The 20,676-nt window shown below is 36.3% G+C and overlaps 2 protein-coding genes and 1 non-coding gene across 3 annotated transcripts in view; 2 read left to right on the plus strand and 1 right to left on the minus strand.

Moving 5' to 3' along the window:
* Window positions 1-20,676, minus strand: part of ZNF732 (zinc finger protein 732) — a 46,099-nt gene that overhangs the window by 9,908 nt on the left and 15,515 nt on the right. The window contains 3 exon segments of the mRNA XM_003310206.6: window positions 1-220; window positions 222-515; window positions 517-2,188. Coding sequence (XP_003310254.4) covers window positions 1-220; window positions 222-515; window positions 517-2,188 — 2,186 coding nt within the window.
* On the plus strand, window positions 19,571-20,337 carry LOC739912 (prothymosin alpha). The gene is given in 2 exon segments (NM_001244635.2): window positions 19,571-20,224; window positions 20,302-20,337. A coding segment is annotated over 1 exon segment (333 nt). The 5' UTR covers window positions 19,571-19,742; the 3' UTR covers window positions 20,076-20,224; window positions 20,302-20,337.
* Window positions 20,537-20,620, plus strand: MIR1244-3 (microRNA 1244-3). Its single transcript, NR_035592.1, has one exon. It is a non-coding gene; the product is annotated as a microRNA 1244-3 (primary transcript).

The raw sequence follows: 20,676 nt of genomic DNA on the forward strand, positions 1-20,676 counted from the left end.
ATCTCCAGTATGAATTCTCCTATGTACATAAAGGTTTCCGGACTGTCTAAAGGCTTTGCAACATTCTTCACATGTGTAGGGTTTCTCTCCAGTATGAATCCTATGTTCAATTAGGGTTTTGGAGCTATTAAAGGTTTTATGACATTCTAAACATTTATAGGGTTTCTCACCAGTATGGATTCTCTTACGTTTAGCAGAATTTGAGGATGAGGTAATGACTGCCAGATTCCTTACATTTGTAGGTGTTCTCTCCATTATGAATTTTCTCATGTTTATTTATGGGTGAGGACCGTTTATAGGCTTTCCCACATTCTTTACATTTGTAGGATTCGTCTCCCATATGAATTTTCTTATGTTCATTCAGGGTTGTGGACCATCTAAAAGCTTTGCCACATTCTTCACATTTGTAGGGTTGCTCTCCAGCATCAATTTTCTTATGTTGATTCAGGTATGCGGACTGTTTGAAGGCTTTCCCACATTCTTTACATTTGTAGGGTTTTTCTCCAGTATGAATTCTTATTTTCATTCAGGGTTGTGGACCATCCAAAAGCTTTGCCACATTCTTCACATTTGTATAGTTTATTTCCAGTATAAATTTTCTTATGTTCATTCAGGTTTGTGGATCATCCAAAGGCTTTGCCACATTCTTCATATTTCTAGAGTTTCTCTCCAGTATAAATTTTATTATGTTGATTAAGGTATGAGGACCGCTTAAAGGCTTTGCCACATCCTTTACATTTGGGGGTTTTATCTCCAGTATGAATTGTCTTATATTTATTCAGGACTCTGGAACGTCTAAATGCTTTGCCACACTCTTCACATCTATAAGGTTTCTCTCCAGTATGAATTTTCTTATGTTTACTCAGGTATGTGGACCATCCAAAGGCTTTGCCACACTCTTCACATTTGTAAGGTTTCTCTCCAGTATGAATTGTCTTATGTTTATTCAGGGCTCTGGAACATAAAAAGGCTTTGCCACACTCTTCACATCTATAAGGTTTCTCTCCAGTATGAATTTTCTTATGTTTACTCAGGTATGCAGACCATCCAAAGGCTTTGCCACACTCTTCACATTTGTAACGTTTCTCTCCAGTATGAATTATCTTATGTTTATTCAGGTCTGTGGACCATCCAAAGGCTTTGCCACACTCTTCACATTTGTGGGGCCTCTCTCCAGTATGAATTCTCTTATGTTCATTAAGGGTTGTGAACCGACTAAAGGCTTTTCCACATTCTTCACATGTGTAGGGTTTCTCTCCAGTATGAATACTCTTATGTTTATTAAGGGTTGCGGATTGTCTAAAGGCTTTGCCACATTGTTCACATTTGTAGGGCTTCTCTCCAGTATGAATTCTCTTATGTTCATTCAGAACTGAGGACCTACTAAAGGCTTTGCCACATTCTTCACATGTGTAGGGTTTCTCTCCAGTATGAATTCTGTTATGTTTAGTAAGAGTTGTGGACCTATTAAAGACTTTGCCACATTCCTGACATTTGTAGAGTTTCTCTCCGGTATGAATTTTCTTATGTTTGGCAACATTTGAGGATGAGGTAATGATTTTGCCACATTCTTCACATGTGAAGGGTTTCTCTTCAGCATGAATTCTCTTATGCTTAGTAAGGGTTGAGGACCTATTAAAGGCTTTGCCACATTCTTCATATTTGTAAGATTTCTCTCCAGTATAAACTTTATGTTTAGCAAAGTTTGAGGATGTGGTAAAGATGTTGCCACATTCTTCACATGTGAAGGGTTTCTCTCCAGTATGAATTATCTTATATTCATTAAAGATTAAATACCATTTAAAGTCTTTGCCACATTCTTCACATGTGTAGGGTTTCTCTCCAGCATGAATTCCTTGATGTTGAGTTAGGTCTGAGAACTTCTGAAATGACTTGCCACATTCTTTAAAGTGTTTCTCTCCAGTATGTCTTATCCTACGTTGGTTTGAATTTGAAAATGTACTAAATACTTTGACATGTGCACTACACTGAAATATTTTGCTCTGAATAGTTGACAAGCATTGATTAAATTCATTATAACCTCCTTTCTGCACCTTCCTTTTACAGGTTTTTCTTAATTGTAAATTCTCATGTCCACATTTCTCATATCTTCTTAATACAAGTTTGTGGAACGAATCTTCTATCCCCTGCACTGGCAAAAAGTCTTGGGTGAAATGAGAACACACAGCTGAAAGAAATAAAAATAAATTATCCTGCTTACTAGATTCATACGAATACACTTTAAAAATCTAATATATAAACTTATACAAAGTACATTAGTAAGATGGCATAACAAAATACCACAGGCCATAATTTCTTCACAGACATATATATGTAACAAACATATACTGATCAAAATGCCTTTTAGTGAAATTTATAAATGAGTTACATGCAATGCCTCAGGTAAGCACAATGCCAAGAGCCACATAGAACAGGATACAAAGTTTGTTACATTTACCAACCACAGTTCTTCCTCCTCCCCAATATAGCACTGTGCCATTAGAAGTAAACTGTCAACTCCTGTCTTACTTAAAAGAAAAATACTGACACGTATCCTTACTTCTGGCTTTTGGGGATCTTTACAAAAACTGGTTTCTGCCTCCAATAACAAAGAGTGCTGAAAGAAATGGTGATATACTTAGGAAGGACAGGTTGGGTCTGCTAAGACCAAATGTACATGTTTCAAGAGCAGACTGAAGTGCTAAATACAGACAACAGACCAAGTGATTAAAGACTCTTAAGAGGAAACATGAACAAACCCTTTTAACTAAAAAATAAACACAAAATTCTAGACAAGACACATCCTTCCAACATGTATGAGAGGTTACTATAATCCCTATCAAAGACAACTGGCTTCAGACTATGTCAGGAGAAAACAACATTGTAAAGGTTGTGATAAATAGCTTTTGGTTAATGTTCAAATAACAAGCAAATATTATAATGTATACAAAATATTAGAACATGGTCTAATTAAACAATTTAAAATTTTTCAGAAAACAACCATAAAAACAAAGATGTACAAATTTTTAAAATGTAACCTGAATAATGCTGAATCAGCTAAATGGAAACACGTACAACTAAATGTAATCAGAAAAATAAGAACATCAATGAAAACATTAAAAACAAAAAAATCATGAAGGTGAAAAATGCAAAATAAAGACAGAAATTTTCAAGTTAAAAAAGGATATAAAAACGGAAGAAGCTCAACAAACTTCAACAAGGTTACACACACAGATTTATAGCAAAGCACATATATAAGCAAAGTTTCAAAAATCAAACTCAAAAATGACATCTTAGGAGCTGCAAAATAAAAGTGATGTGTCATTTATAACTGTGGTCTTAAAAGATTACCAGTGAATCTGTCAACAAAACTATTTTGCAACAGAAAGAATTGGGATATTGTTAAGGTGCTAGGAAAAAAAAAAAAAAAAACTTCTATGTGGGAATCATATAACCAGCAAAACTGTCCTAAAAATGAAGAAAGAATAAAGACCTTTCAAGATAACCAAATGCTGAAAAAGTATATTAGCACAACACGTCTTACCAAAAAAATGCTCAAGAAAGTATCTTCCAGTGAAAATAACATAATGTAAGAAAGCCAAACATAATCATATGAAAATATATAGCTTTCCGAAAAAGATATGCACATCCACAAAGTTCTGTACCACTATCATATTACAGAAAACATTGTAATTATTCTCTAAAATTTTAAAGAGGAAAGCATAAAAATGATCATAAACTGTTCATCATAATCTGGTAATAATACACAACAACAATATGATTACTGACATCAATAATGAAGTTGAGGGCAGGTGTAATGAGGAGGAATTTTCAAATTCAACGGAAGTTAAGTTTTTACCAGTTTAAAATATATTATTTTAACTTAAAGAAATTTTATGTAATTCTCAAGATACCAGAAAAAAAGTATCTGTATAGATACACCAAAAAATAAGAACTAAAGGTGTATCAATACAAAAATAAAAAAGACACTAAGGAAGACAGAAAAAGAAAATAAGGGACAAAGATAAAATAATCCAGTAAAACAATAAGATGAGTAAGTCTATTTCAGCAAATTATTCAAATATTTATGAAGTAAAGTTTCCATTCAAAATACATGCACCAAATAAGGGGATCGACTGCAAAAATTAAAAAACAAGATCCAACTTGCTTTTCTACAGGAGTCACTTGAGATGTAATGATTTAAAAAGACTGAAAAAGGCAAAATGAAAGAAGAGATTTCATGCAAATAACCAAATAAGAGGTCCAAATTATGTAATACAAAGTACATCTTAAGTCAAAACTGTCCTATTTCATAAAATATACTTTAAAAAGTCATAAGAAAGAAGGACATTAAACAATAATAATAATAAAGGTTCATTTACTGGGAACTAATGACAAACATGTCTATACATATGTTAATATGTGTGTGTGTCTCCCCCACATTGAGTTCCAAATATACAAAGCCAATACTGACAGAATTAAGACAAAGACAGCAATATAACTATAGTAGGATATTTAAATACCCCAGTTTCTGTAAGGAATAATGAAACAAGATAAAATATTCATAAGGAAACAGGAGACTTGAAACCAGTATTAAACTATTATGCCTAACAGAACTGTAGAGAACACTGCTCAGCAACAACTAAATACACACCCTTCTCAATACCTCATACAATATTCTCCTTGATAGACTACATGTCAGGGCACAAAAAAAGTCTTAAAGTTTTAAAATTGAAATTTTACAGATTACTTTTAATGACCAAACTGGAATGAGAGTAGAAATAAAGAAAACTAAAAAATTTACATATTTATAGAAATTAAACAACACACACTTAAGCATGCTCTTGTTCAAAGTTTGAAATAATGAGAATATCTAGACTGCTCAATATAATCTACAGATTAAATGCAATCCCTGTCAAATGTAATTAAATTATTGTAGTAATAGAAACAATTCCCATATTATATGGAATTAAGAAACAGTGAAGTACCCAACAATCTTCAAAAACAGAAGCAATCTCAGAGGCTTCACAGCTCCTGATTTCAAAACACATACAAATCTAAAGAATTAAAGCAATCTGGGATAGGTATAAAGCTGAACAGCTAGATCAACTAAATAAAATCTGGCAAAAATATAAACTCTCACACATGGTCACATGAAGAGTAATTTAGACACTCATAATTATTGCAGCATTGTTCCTGAAAGCAAATAAAAGCAACGCATATTTCTCTCACTAAATAGAGAAATATAATTTCAATTATTAAAATAATGAAATATTGCTCAGTTTGTAAAAAACAAAAAATAAACAAGTACAATAAAGATAAATCTTGATGACATTATACAACAAAAAGTCACGAAGAGACAAACTATATGAATCAACTTACACAAGATATCTAAAGCAGTTTGACTTTAAAATAAAAAACAGAATTGTTTGTGTAAAGGGTAAGAAAACAGAAAAAGTAGGTAGTTATATTGAGTGTTAGCTTTGCAAGATAAACATATTCTAAAAATATAGTGCATAAAATTATTACTAAAATGACTAAGCTGAATATTTAAAAATATATAAGATTTTAAATGTTATGCATTTTTGAAAACAAAAATAATATATAAAAGAGATGGAGGTATGAGTTTTGGAAATTATCTTCAAATCACAAAAGTGTTACACACACACAAATATAGATTTACAAATAAATAGAGGGTAAAATTAGGAGAATTTCAATGACTACTCACCTAGGCAGGGTAAAACCACCATTGTTACACACAAACAAAATAAGTATACAACTTAAAAACAATAGGGAAACAATATGCAGACAGATAAACACAGAGACTCTTATACTGGAAATAGATATATCACTGATCCATATTTGACTTATGCTCCACAGTCTTACAGTGTACATAGCTGAATGCTGTCATAGACAATAATAATACTAAATAAAAGCATCCTTGTTGTGTTCCAGATCTCAGATAAAAAGTTTTCTGCTCCTTCCTATTCAGTATGATTTCAGCCATTAATCTGTCATATACAATCTTTATTGCATTGAAGTACATAACATCTATACCTAATTTGTTGAGTTTCTTAAATCACAAAGACATGTTCAATGTTGTCAAATGCTGCTTCTGCATCAACAATAAAAAATAAAGATTTCTAGTAGCAAACATAATTAAAAAGGTGAACACTCTTTACACTGAAAATTGTAAATAATTAAAAAGTGAAAAAGACATGAAAATTTGAAAGATATATATTGCTCATAAAATTAAAAAATATGAAAGTGGCTATACTACTCAAGGTGATCTATAGATTCAATGCAATCTCTTATCAAAATACCAATGATTTTTTTCACAGAAATGGAAAAAACAAACTTAAACTTCACAGGGAACCACCAAAGACCCCCAAATAGCAAAAGTAATCCTAAGGGGGGAAAAAAAAAAAAAACAGCTGGAAGCATCACACTACCTGACTCCAAAATATACTATAAAGCTATAATAAGCAAAACAGCATGATGATGACATAAAAACAGACAGATCAAACTATCCAGTGAGCCCAGTAATAAATTCCTGAACCTAGAACCAAGTGATTTTCAACAAAAATGTCAAGAACTCACATTTGGAAAAAGACAGTCTTTTCAATAAATGGTGCTACGAAAATTATTTAAATGATAATCAAAAAAATAAAACTAGGCTCCTACCTCTTACAATATAAAAAACTCAATCACAAATAAAGATTTAAATGGGAAACTCAAACCTATAAAGTTATTTGAAATAAACATACAGGAATGCATTACCACATAGTACAGAGAAAAGAATCTTAAGACCTTAAAATCACAGGCAAAAGAAGCAAAAATATGCAAACGGGATTACAAGAAACTAAAAATGCTTTGCACAGTAAAGAAAACAATTAACAAAGTGAAGACGTAATCTACACAATGAAATAAAATATTTGCAAAATGTACATGACAAAAGATAAATTTACAGTATAACAAACTTAACAAAAATAACACACAATTTAAACATAGGCAAGAGGCCTTAAGAGACATTTTTCAAAAGAAATACAGATGGCCAAAAAGTACATGCAAAGATGCTCAACATCACTAATTGTCAGAGAAATGCAAATCAAAACCACAAGATAAGACTTGACTCCAGTTAGAATGACTGTAATTAGAAAGACAAAAAAAAAATGTTAGTGAGAATGAATAGAAAAGGAAACATGGTAAAACTGTAAGTTAGTAGAGCCATTATAGAAAAAAAACAAGTATCACAGGATAACATATATTTAAACAATCAACAAATGGTATTTTAACACTGTTTCTTTGACTCCCCACCTAGACAATAAACCATGAACGACCACACACACACACAAAAAATTCAAATTGCTGGATCACAGGTTCTATTTTTAATTTTTTAATTAAATGGGATTGCTGGAACATACGTTAGTTCTATTTTGTTTGTAGCTAAAGAAAACAAAATCAGTATGTCAGAGAAATCTACACTCCAATGTTTATTAAAACACTATTTATGGCCAAGGTATTCAATCAATCCAAGTGTCCAAAACTTGGATGAATAAAGAAAATGTGGTATATATACACAACAAAATACTATTCAGCTACAAAAGAGAATACAATTTTGATATTTGCCACAGCAGGAATGAACCTGGAGGCCATTGCGTTAAGTGAAATAAAAGATACACTGAGACAAATACAAAAGATCTTACCCATATGTGAAATCTAATATAAACATTTATGAGGAAGGCTTTATGCAACTAGTCTCAACAATAACTTTTTGAATACAACATCAAAGGCTTAAGAAAAAAAATATGGACACACACATGGTACCACATCACTGTATCCAAAATATACCAAAAATATTCAAGGCAGGACTTTAAATACATGTTTACACATGCATGTTAATTATTATTTGCAAAAGACAATTCCTGGAAACAACACAAATGTCCCTTTAGAGATCAATATCAGATTTTTAAAATGTGACATATATACAATATTTTATTTTAAAACAGACATTCTGACACATCTTTGTGGAGGAAAAGTTAAATATTAAATTTGAACTCAACTGAACATGACAAACAATGGCCACCAAATCCCAGAATGGGTTTTGTGAGCCCCCAGCACTGTTTCAAAGAAATTTCTATTTCAATCTATTCCTATATGTTAGTTATTGAAAAACAATAGACAATCGCAAAAACAATTTGACCTTTTTGTGTTCCTTGAGTCCAGTCACAAAGGGCCCTTGTGACTGGGCCTCATGCCAAACAACTCATTACAAAAAGAGCTAGGGTCCCAGACCGTGCCGAAGCTACATGAGACCTCTCTTCGTCTGTGCACGGAAGGGTGGCGGACTCTGGAGCCCAGGCTGTTGCTTCCCAGTCTAGTGGTGAATCCTCCACAGGCTGGTGAGTGTAGTGTCTGACTCTGGAGCCCAGGCTATTGCTTCCTAGTCTGGTGGTGAATCCTCCATAGTCTGGTAAATGTAAATATATATCTCTCCTTTTCCTTCTCCCCTTCCCATTGCAATTTGCTTATTATATCATTTGCTTATATATCTGCATTGCCATTTACATGGGATAAAGGTTGTTTACCCTTAAAGATATTGTGTGTGTGTCTTTTCTTCTCCCCTCATGCGTTTCCCGCACAGGACAATCTTACAAAAACAAAGCCTGAGAACATTATGTTAAGTAAACTGAGATAGTGAAAAAAAAAAAACATACATGGGGGCCGGGTGCAGTGGCTCATGCCTGTAATTCCAGCACTTTGGGAGGCTGAGGCGGGCAGATCACGAGGTCAGAAGATCAAGACCATCCTGGCTAACACGGTGAAACCTTGTCTCTACTAAAAATACAAAAACAAAAAAAATTAGCTGGGCGGTGGTGGGCGCCTGTAGTCCCAGCTACTCTGGAGGCTGAGGCAGGAGAATGGCGTGAACCCAGGAGGCAGAGCTTGCAGTGAGCCAATATCACGCCACTGCACTCCAGCGTGGGTGACAGAGCGAGACTCCGTCTCAAAAAAAAAAACCAGACATTATATTATATAATTACACCAATAAGAATAAAAAAATCAGTCAAAATTATAGAAATAGTAAGTAAAATGGTGTTCTTCAGGACCTGAAGAAAAAAAAATGGCAATTTATTGTTTATGAGGTATGAAACTTTACTTTGATAAAATTAATCTAGAGATCCATTTCAAAATAATGTAAATGTACTTAACTCCACTAGGCTGTACACTTGAAAACCTTTAAGCAATGTTAGGTTTTTCATCACAACTAAATATTTACATCTACCTAAAAAGATTACATTTTTCAAAAATCACCTTCAAATAAAAAGTGTTTCTCTCACAGAATAACATATACTCAAACAATAAATAGGTGGTAATTTTTTACTGTTTCTTTGACTACTCACCTATAAAAGAAAACAGTGATGACCACCAGAAAGAAAAATTTATAAACCAGGTAGGGGCATTATTTACACAGGCAAACACCACATAGATAACTTTTATAGGCTATAGAAATGTCTGAATTACACATATATTTTAAATTGCTCCAAGTGAAACCCAATGATTTTTATTTGAATTAAACACCACATGGTCATAAAAGGTACAGAGTTGAAAATTACCATGCAAATATGAAGATTAAAAACAAAAAATAAATAATTGAGGAGAACCTACATGAAAAAAGACTCCTCAGTAAAACAGAGTTTGAAAACAATAAAAAATTCTGACCTATATAGAATATAGATGTAGATGTATCATAAAAACAATCCTTCAAACAACTACAGTTTTCAACTGTGACTATGTACTTATGAAGATCCAGCATTTTGAATCTTTGACGTGCAATGTACAGCAGTAAGAAAAAAAAAACAAAACGGCCAGCTGCAGTGGCTCACACCTGTAATCCCAGCACTTTGGAAGGCTGAGGCAGGTGGATCTCAAGGTCAGGAGTTCGAGACCAGCCTGACCATCTCTACTAAAAATACAAAACAAAAAAATTAGCCGGGTGTGGTGGCTGGCGCATGCCTGTAATCCCACCTACTCGGGAGGCTGAGGCAGGAGAATTGCTTGAATCCGAGAGGCAGAGGTTGCAGTGAGCTGAGATGGTACCATTGCACTCCAGCCTGGGCAACAAGAGCAAAAAATTCTGCCAAAAAAAAAAAAAAAAAAGCAGCAGTTATGTCCTGAAAAAGGAAATTTATGGGAGCTTTGGAATCCATGTCAAGGGTTGTGAACCCAAGACTGAGGAGGGCTGTATTGAAAAGGCATGCCCTTGCTTGAGTGGCATGCTTGCCCATCACGGTCCCAGCTACAGAATAAAATATGTCCAATTTTCATTGTAGACTTAGCTGTAGACCATTTGGTTTTGTTCCTGCTACTAGCACCATCTGCAAAGACACCTAGGAGAATTTCTAATGTTCTATGCCTCAGGTGAAAGGCCTTTAGAAGTTGGTTCTATCTGTGATCTCTGAATTAGCCCCAAATCCACTCTTTACACATGTCAGTCATGGTGTGGAGGAATCCTGCCCAGACACCCACAGAGAGAAACATCCATCTGTGCCCGAATGTAGGCTTGCCAATAATTATTTGACAGTGGATCTTGACGTGGCACTATAAGCTGGCTCCAAGTCCATGCAACCAAGTCCAGAAGAAGTTTTTCCTAACCTGGGACCTGCCAAAAAGCACACCTGTATGTGCCCCTGTAGGCATGCTGGCTGACTTTATTCCCACTGTGAATTGTAAAGCAGTCCTATAACCAAGCTCTGGTCTCTGTCATCTAGAGTCTGGAAGAAGTCCTACCCACCTAGAAATCCAGAGGGAGAAATACCATTAACCCAGAAAAAGACCTGAACACTTTGGTCTCAGCTGTGTATCCTGAAGCAGCCGCATGAATCAGTTTCACACCCTCTCAGCTGTGATCAAGGGTCATTACTGCTCATCTAGGAACCTGTCCAATGACTAGGTTAGAGCATTTCCAAACACCTCGCAAGAGCGACACAGCAGGAGCCACACCTGCTCACATTGATTGTATCAGCACCTTAATCTGCATATGTAACTGGAGGCTTTTTTCCTCAGTGCCAGTCATATTGATCAACATCTTGAAGAAAGTTCAGTCTTCTCAGAAAATAGAATCCACAACTGTCTGATGCCCTGATGACAGGTCTGCCAAGCAGGAATTTCACTGCAAACCCAGTAGTAGCTACGTGACCCGGATTCCAAAGCACTTTATTGCAATCTCAGTGGAAATCTCATCAGCCCAGAAATCCAATGGGAGAAGATATTTACCTCCTCAAACTAGTCTATAATGACTGAAAGAGGTATTTACTCCTTCAGATGCAAGGACATCAAAACAAAGCCTCATGAATTATGAAGGATCAGGCAAACATAACAGCATGAAAGGAAACTAAAAATGCTCCAGGAAGCACTAACAATAAAACACAGATCTAAAAACTGGCTAACAGAGAATTTAAAATAATTATCTTTAAAAATCTCGATAAGATGCAAAAGTACACATATTACTAAATTTTTTGCAACAACGCATGAAGAAAACCAATGATAATAAAGAAAGATAAGCCATTAACAAAGAACCAAGGCGATATGCTGGAGCTGAAGTACACAATAGTAGAACTAAAATATTTAACAGAAAGCTTTAACAGGAGACTCAGTTATACAGAAGGGGAAAAATCAGGAAACTTAAAAGTCATTTGAAAGTTCGTAAATAGACATTTTTTTAAAAAAGTGAATAAAGCATATAGCTTCAATAATTTGTTAATGGTATATAATATAAAAAGATGTAAAGTGTGACATAAATAGTGTGTTGAAAGGAGTAAAACTGTTTAATATTTTTATACATAGAAGTTCATTTTTGCTTGAGGCCAGGAGTTCAAAACCAGCCTGGTCAATATAGCAGGACCCTGTCTCTAAAATAAATACATAAATAAAATAAAATAAAGATTTCAGAAAGCTATTTATTCTTTTTTTAAAAAGAAGCAGTTGGGCCTGATAATGCATGCCTATAAACCTAGCACTCTGGGAGGCCAAGGCAGGTAGATTTCTTGAGCCCAGAAGTTCACGACCAGCCTGAGCAACATGGCAAAACCCTGTCTCTAGAAAAAATACCAAAAAAATTAGCTGGACATGGTGGCATGTGCTTGTAATCCCAGCTACTTGGGAGGCTGAGATGGGAAAAGTGTTTGATATTGGAGAGTTCAAGGCTGCACTGAGCTGTGAACCCACCACTGCACTACATCCTGGGAAACAAAGTAAGATCATATGTGGGTAAAAAAGAAGTTAGATTGTTACCTTAAGCTAGACTTTTTAAACTATGAGATATTTTATGGTCCCTTGGAAATTACAAAAAAAAAAAAAAATGTTGAAGATACATACACACAAAAGAAATTAAAGCATATAACAAGAAAAATGAAACAAACTCAACACCATACAAGGGAAGGCAGCATGAAAGAAAAAACAGAAATTACTAAATGGTCAGAAATCAATGAACAAAATGATAGTAATAAGTTCTTATCAATCAGTAATTCCTTTAAATATAAAAAAAATTTAGTTAGCCAATAAAATCACATTGCTATGGTTTGAGTGCCCCCTCCAAAATTCATGTTAAAATGTAACTGCCATTGTGAGAAAATTAATAAGTGAGGCCTTTAAGAAGTTATAAGGTCATGAGAGGATCAGTATCATTATTCCACGAGTGGGTTAGTCATCATGAGTGGGTCTATCATAAAAGTGAGCTCGTGTTGTGATGTGGAAATATGATTGTCATCAGATGGGAATGACATGCTCTTGGACTTCTTGGCATCCCAGACTGTGAGCTAAGGAAACTTCTATTCTTTATAAATTACCAACTGTAGGATATTGTTATTGATGCAAAAAATAAACTAAAACACTCGCAAAATGTCTGAATAGATTTAAAAAATCAACAACATGCTGCACACAAGCGACTTACTTTAGATTTAAGGAAATACATAGGTTAGTGGTTCAAGGATGAAAAAAAAATTCCATGCCAGTAATAACTAAAAGGGTATAGAAGTGGCTATATTTACATCAGACAAAATAGACTTCTTAAAAAAATCTGCCACAAAAAAAAACTTCATGATATAGTGATAAGAGGCTAATCTGTCAAAAGAATATAACAATTAAAAATATATATATACCCAATATTGGAGCACATAAATATATAAACATATATTAAAAGAAATGGAGAAACAGAAAAACATAATACTGGGGGACTATATTGCCCTACTTAATACATCATTCAGACAGAAAGTTAGTAAGAAAACAATTGCTTGCATAGCACTATAAAACAACTGCACCAAAAGACATAAATATAGAACATTTCATCCAAAAGAATAATTTATATTCTTCTCAAACACACATGGAATATTCTCTAGCATACATCATAAATCTGGCCCACAACAAAGACAAACAAGTCTTTTCATTTTTTAAAAGACTGAAATCATATCAACTTGTTTGTGGTTTTTTTAGTTTTTTTGAGGAGTCTTGCTCTGTCGCCCAGGCTGTAGTGCAGTGGTGCGATCTCGGCTCACTGCAAGTTCCACCTCCAGGGTTCACGCCATTCTCCTGCCTCAGCCTCCTGAGTAGCTGGGACTACAGGCACCCGCCACCACGCCCGGCTAATTTTTTTGTATTTTTAGTAGAGACAAGGTTTCACCTTGTTAACTAGGATGGCCTCGATCTCCTGACCTCGTGATCCACCCACCTCAGCCTCCCAAAGTGCTGGGATTATAGGCATGAGCCACCGAGCCCAGCCTGAAATCATATCAAGTTTTTAAATTACAATTTTATAAATGAGAAATCAATAGCAGAGTGAACATTGAAAATCTTACAAATATGTGTATATTAGACAACATGCTTCTGAACAACTGATGGGTCAAAGAAGAAAAAGAAAAGAAAAATCAGAAAGTATCTTGAGACAAATGAAAATAGAAATAGGACATATCAAAAGTGGAATGTAACAAAAGCAGTTCCAAGACAGAATGTTATAGTAATATAATTTTATATTTAAAAAATCTCAAACACTGTAACTTTAATTCTTAAATAACTTGAAAAAGAATAATCTCAATGTTAGGATAATAAAGAAAATAATAAAAAACAGAACAGAAACAAATTAGAGACTTAGAAGACAACAAACACTGGGTGCAGTGGCTCATGCCTGTAATCCCAGCTCTTTGGGAGGCTGAGGCGGGTGGATCACGAGATCAGGCAATCAAGACCAGCCTGGCCAACATGGTGAAACCAAGTCTCTACTAAAAATACAAAAATTCGCCGGGCGTGGTGGCGGGCACTTGTAAACCCAGCTACTCGGGAGGCTGAGGCAGAAGAATCGCTTGAACCCAGGAGGCGGAGGTTGTGGTGAGCCAAGATCACACCACTGCACTCCAGCCCGGGCCACAGAGTGAGACTCTGTCTCAAAAAAAAAAAAAAAAGAAGAAGAAGAAAAAGAAACAAACAAACAAAAAACAAAAAAGATAAAAGGCAGAGAAAGAATTTACATATAAAAGTTTTCTAAGTCAAATATTTTAAGAAAAGGAAGGAGTAAATACTTTTCCTTTTTTCCAGCTGGAGGATTAAGTCTGTTTCTATTTTACATTTATATTTACAATAACCACATCCAACAATTTTGCCTAGAACTCATGGACATCTGATTTCCAGCAGGGCCTGGATTTAGGCACCTGCAGGGTGACCTGAGGCATACTATGTTCACAGGAAAGAGTGTTTGTGAGGGAAAAAAAAATGCAGAATAAGAAAAGATGTTATCAAGAACCCAAGAGTGAGGGTCAGTGCACAGTTGGAGAAAGGACTGGTTACTGCTATAGATACTGGCCCAGGCAGGCAGCTCTGACTTATGAATGTGTGTGTGCAGGGAGATAAGATGGTCAGGTGATCCAGAAGCCTAGGCTACTGGAGGAAACAGGTTACTGGTGCAGATTCAAGATCTGAGAGGTAGAAAGAACCCATGAGTCTTCTGGGCACTTATGTGTCCTATTATTGGAAAACTCTAGAAGCAGAGGTGCTCTCAGTACAATTCCTGAGAATGAAGCTTTGTCATGGGAGAAGTGTGGCCACACCATTGCCTAGCGTGCATGTGTGTGAATGTGCAGAAATCACTTCATAGCAAAAGGGGTCAGAACTCCTTCCCTTTGAGTCCTCAGTCCCCTCTCACCCCCGGAGGATACCTAGAATCACAAGACGATTCACAGTGTGACAGCTTCTGTGCAAAATTTTAAACTCTCCATTCTCCAACAGACCCATGGTCTCCCTCCAACTAGGGCTGCTGTGATACCTTTATGTGTTTTTGAGACAATGTCTCACTTTGTCACCCAGGCTACAGTACAGTGACACAATCTCAGCTCATGCCAGACTCAACCTCCCAGGGTTCAAGCGATCCTTCTGCCTCAGCCCCCAAGTAGCTGGAACTACAGGTGCATGCCACCATGCCCGGCTAATGTTTATCTATTTTTTGGTAGAGATGGGATTTCACCACATTGCCTAGGCATGGTGCAACCAGGAGGAACTCCCAACTCTATGCTTCTTCCTCAGGAGAGAAAGAAAGTGGGATATGTGTCCACATTTCTGGTTTTCGGGGAACTGTGCGAAGATGAATTTTGTCTCCCCTGACAAAAAGTGCTGAAGGAAATGGTGGTATACTTTAAATTGCAGCAGCTATGCATATTTTGCATTAATATAACAAGCAATCCTGAAATTTTATCAGAATTAAAGAGACCAGAAGTGCTCAAGAATTGTCAAAAAGAGAAACATCAGAAACATCATACATCATTACTTTAAAAACTAATTATGAAGCTATAGTTATTGAAACAGTTTATAACTAGATTTAAAAAAGACAATGACAGTGAACAGAAGAGCATGTAAATAATCCCTTGCATGTATTATCAAATGAAGAGTAATTTACACATCCATATTCATTGTAGCATCATCTACAAAAGTGAAAAAAACTTTTCTTAATAAAGACAATTTTGAATATACAAATAAATATTATTCAGCTTCTTAAAAGCAGAAAAGTTTTTCTATATCCACAATGAGGATACATTTTTAAGACTTTATTTATGTGGAGGAAGCCAGGCACAAGAAGACAAGTGCTATGTAATTCCAGTTATGAAAGACATCTAAAGTAGTTAAATGCTTAGAAACAGACTAAACTGTGACAGGGGTTAACTGGAGAAGAAAATGAGTAGCTGTTGTTTAATGGACAACCTGTTAGAATGCAAAACAACTCTTTTTTTAACTTTATTTTAGGATGGGGTATATGTGCAAGTTTGTTATACAGGTAAACTTGTGTCATAAAGGTTTGTTGTACAGATTATTTCTCATCAAGGTATTCAGCCTGGTATGCGTTAAAGATTGAATTATACAATACCTCCTTTCAGATCACATGGAATAAAACTAGAAATCGGCCAGGCTCTGTGGTTCACGCCTGTAATCCCAGCAGTTTGGGAGGCCAAGGTGGGCGGATCACCGGGTCAGGAGATCAAGACCATTCTGGCTAACATGGTGAAACCCCGTCTCTACTAAAAATACGAAAATTAGCTGGGCGTGGTGGTGCACGCCTGTAGTCCCAGCTACTCAGGAGGCTGAGGCAGGAGAATGGCGTGAACCCGGGAGGCGAAGCTTGCAGTGAGCCAAGATGGCGCCACTGCACCCCAGCCTGGGCAACAGAGCAAGACTCCGTCGCAAAACAAAACTAGAAATCAAAAGCAGAAGCAAAATTGCCAAATCCAAGAATATGTGAAACTTAACATACCTTTTTTTTTTTTTAAAGACGGAGTTTTGCTGTTGCCCAGGCTGTAGTGCAATGGCGTGATCTCGGCTCATTGCAGCCTCCGCCCCTCGGGTTGAGGTGATTCTCCTGCCTCAGCCTCCCGAGTGGCTGGGATTAGAGGTGTGTGCCATCACGTCCAGCTAATTTTTGTATTTTTAGTAGAGACGGGGTTTCGCCATGTTGGCCAGGGTAGTCTCGAACTCCTGACCTCTGGTGATCCACCCGCCTCGGCCTCCCAAAGTGCTAGGATTACAGGCGTGAGTCATCGCACCTGGCCAACACACTCTTGAACATACTCTTCTTTATGTCAGGAGATTTAATATTGTCAAATGACAATACTACCCAGTGATATTCAAATTCAATGTAATCCTGATGAAAACACAAATGATACTGTTTGAAATATATATATATATTTTTTTTTTTTTTGAGATGGAGTCTCGCTCTGTCACCCCAGGCTGGAGTGCAGTGACAAAATCTTGGCTCACTGCAAGCTCCGCCTCCTGGTTTCACACCATTCTCCTGCCTCAGCCTCCTGCCTTCAGATATACTTTGGATATTTTGAATAGGTGCTCAGAAGTAGAATTACTGGCTCATATAATAACTGCATTTTTAGTTTTTGGAGGAACCTCCATACATTTTTTTCAGGTGGTTGCATCACTTTTTCCCCACCAACAGTGCACAAGAGTTTCAATTTCTCTACATTCTTTACAACATTTTTTTTTTTTGCTTTATATTGGCCATCCTAATTAATGCACAACAATAACCTTATTGTGGTTTTGCCTTACATTACTCTAAAAATTAGAAATTTTCTCAATAATTGTTATATGTATTTCATCTCTGGAGAAACATTTTCATCTCTTGTCTATTTGTTAATCATGTTATTCTTTGTTGATTTTTTGGAATTGTTTATTCTGAATGTTAACTTTTGTCAAATACATAATTTTTAATTTTTTTTGCTTTTGTGCTTCTTAGGTGGGACTCTTACTGTTTGTTAATGTGCGGAGATAAATTTAATGTAGTCTCATTTTTCTGTGGTTTTAAGTTTGTTGCTCATGTGTTTGATGTTATATGTAAGAAAACATTGCTGAGACCAACGTCATAGTCTTTATTCCTATGTTTTCTTCTAAAAATTGTAAAGTTATAATTCTTACATTTCAATATTTAACTCACTCAAGATAGTTTTTGTACATGGTTCAGGGGAAGGATCCAACCTCAATTTTTCCCATGTGGATACAGAGTATTCCAACACCATTTATTAAAGAGACTGTCTTTTTCTTACTGTATGGTTATAGCAACCTTGTTGAAGATCATTTGAGCATATACATGATGGTTAGTTTTTGAGTTCTCTGTTCTGTTCTATCATCTATTTGTTTTCCTGCAAGTACCTCACTGTTTTTATTTATGTAGCTTTGTATTCTGTTCTAAAAACAAGAAGTGTTGTGCCTCTAGCTTTGTTCTTATTTTCTAAGATTGGGCCATGATGGTCCTTGAAATTCTATGTAAATGTAAGAATTTTTAAAAATATTTTTCCAAAAAGTAGGCTGGGCGCAGTGGCTCATGTCTGTAATCCCAGCACTTTGGGAGGCGGAAGTGGGCTGATCATGAGGTCAGGAGATTGAGACCATCCTGGAAACCCAAAACATCCATGTTATTGCAACAATATTCACTGTATTAGTTTATCCTCGTATTGCTATAAATACCTGACACTGGATAACTTATTTTTAAGTAGAGATTTAATTCGCTCATGGATCTGCAGGCTGTACAGAAGGCATAGCAGCTTCTGTTTCTCAGGAGGCCCCAAAAAGCTTCCAATCATGGCAGGAAGCCAAGCAAGAGTGAGTCATCTCACATGGTAGAAGCAGGAGCAAGTGTGTGGAAGAAGCTGCTTTTAGAAAATGAGATCTCTTTAGTTATTAAAAGAAAACTGCAGAACTCCTCATTGGTTTTCCTTTACCTAATGATTTCTGTGAAGTGAGACTTGGGTAGTAGGAAGGAATTAGACACTCTACCTGCCACCCTGCATGTGTGTGCACTCGCGCACATGCTGTCTACATGTAATCCACTCCTTTTACTTTCCTTTGAAACTGGTAAGGTTAAAATAGGGGAGACATCCTACATGTTGCAATGATAGCTTTTTGGAAAATTTAAGAAATCAAACTCTCCAGGCTCTCCATCTTGATTTATGCTTGAATTGTTATGTGCCATATTTGCTTTGAACTCTGATTACCAGAAGTTTTACTAAAATGTTGAAGAAATAATTCACTTTCACCTGCTTTCTAGATTTTGTACATCTCAGTTCATAAAGCAAGCTTGTTGATAGCATAGTTTTCTAAATGCTGCAGATTTGCAGCCATTACCACTACAAAGAATTTTGAATGAGGGATTTTTTTTCTTTGTTAAAATAGTTCGTGTTTCTGTAGAAATTTCACTTTTAGATTGAACTGCAATGGATAAGCTATCAAAAATAAAAAGAAAGAAAATGATATCTCAGGAGTAATCATTCACTATGGCAAAGACAGTACCAAAGGGGATGGTGCTAAACGATTCATGAGAAGCCAACCCTATAATCCAATCACCTCCCATCAGGCCCCACCTACATTAGGGCTTATAATTTGATGTGAGATTTGACTGCGGACACAGATCCAAGCCATATTATTTACAAAAGCCAAAACATGGAAAAACTCAAACATCCTTCAACAGTTGAATAATTTAAAAGGATGTGGCTTACACATACAATGAAAAATTATTTAGACTCGCCCCCACTGGCTGCTCTGAAAAGCCATCTTTGCATTGTTCCTCGTCCGCCTCCTTGCTCGCCGCAGCCGCCTCCGCCGCGCGCCTCCTCCGCCGCCGCGGACTCCGGCAGCTTTATCGCCAGAGTCCCTGAACTCTCGCTTTCTTTTTAATCCCCTGCATCGGATCACCGGCGTGCCCCACCATGTCAGACGCAGTCGTAGACACCAGCTCCGAAATCACCACCAAGGACTTAAAGGAGAAGAAGGAAGTTGTGGAAGAGGCAGAAAATGGAAGAGACGCCCCTGCTAACGGGAATGCTAATGAGGAAAATGGGGAGCAGGAGGCTGACAATGAGGTAGATGAAGAAGAGGAAGAAGGTGGGGAGGAAGAGGAGGAGGAAGAAGAAGGTGATGGTGAGGAAGAGGATGGAGATAAAGATGAGGAAGCTGAGTCAGCTACGGGCAAGCGGGCAGCTGAAGATGATGAGGATGATGATGTCGATACCAAGAAGCAGAAGACCGACGAGGATGACTAGACAGCAAAAAAGGAAAAGTTAAACTAAAAAAAAAGGCCGCCGTGACCTATTCACCCTCCACTTCCCGTCTCAGAATCTAAACGTGGTCACCTTCGAGTAGAGAGGCCCGCCCGCCCACCGTGGGCAGTGCCACCCGCAGATGACACGCGCTCTCCACCACCCAACCCAAACCATGAGAATTTGCAACAGGGGAGGAAAAAAGAACCAAAACTTCCAAGGCCCTGCTTTTTTTCTTAAAAGTACTTTAAAAAGGAAATTTGTTTGTATTTTTTATTTACATTTTATATTTTTGTACATATTGTTAGGGTCAGCCATTTTTAATGATCTCGGATGACCAAACCAGCCTTCGGAGCGTTCTCTGTCCTACTTCTGACTTTACTTGTGGTGTGACCATGTTCATTATAATCTCAAAGGAGAAAAAAAACCTTGTAAAAAAAGCAAAAATGACAACAGAAAAACAATCTTATTCCGAGCATTCCAGTAACTTTTTTGTGTATGTACTTAGCTGTACTATAAGTAGTTGGTTTGTATGAGATGGTTAAAAAGGCCAAAGATAAAAGGTTTCTTTTTTTTCCTTTTTTGTCTATGAAGTTGCTGTTTA

The sequence above is a fragment of the Pan troglodytes genome, chromosome 3 (genome assembly GCF_028858775.2).
Source record: "Pan troglodytes isolate AG18354 chromosome 3, NHGRI_mPanTro3-v2.0_pri, whole genome shotgun sequence".
NCBI classification, from domain to species: domain Eukaryota; kingdom Metazoa; phylum Chordata; class Mammalia; order Primates; family Hominidae; genus Pan; species Pan troglodytes.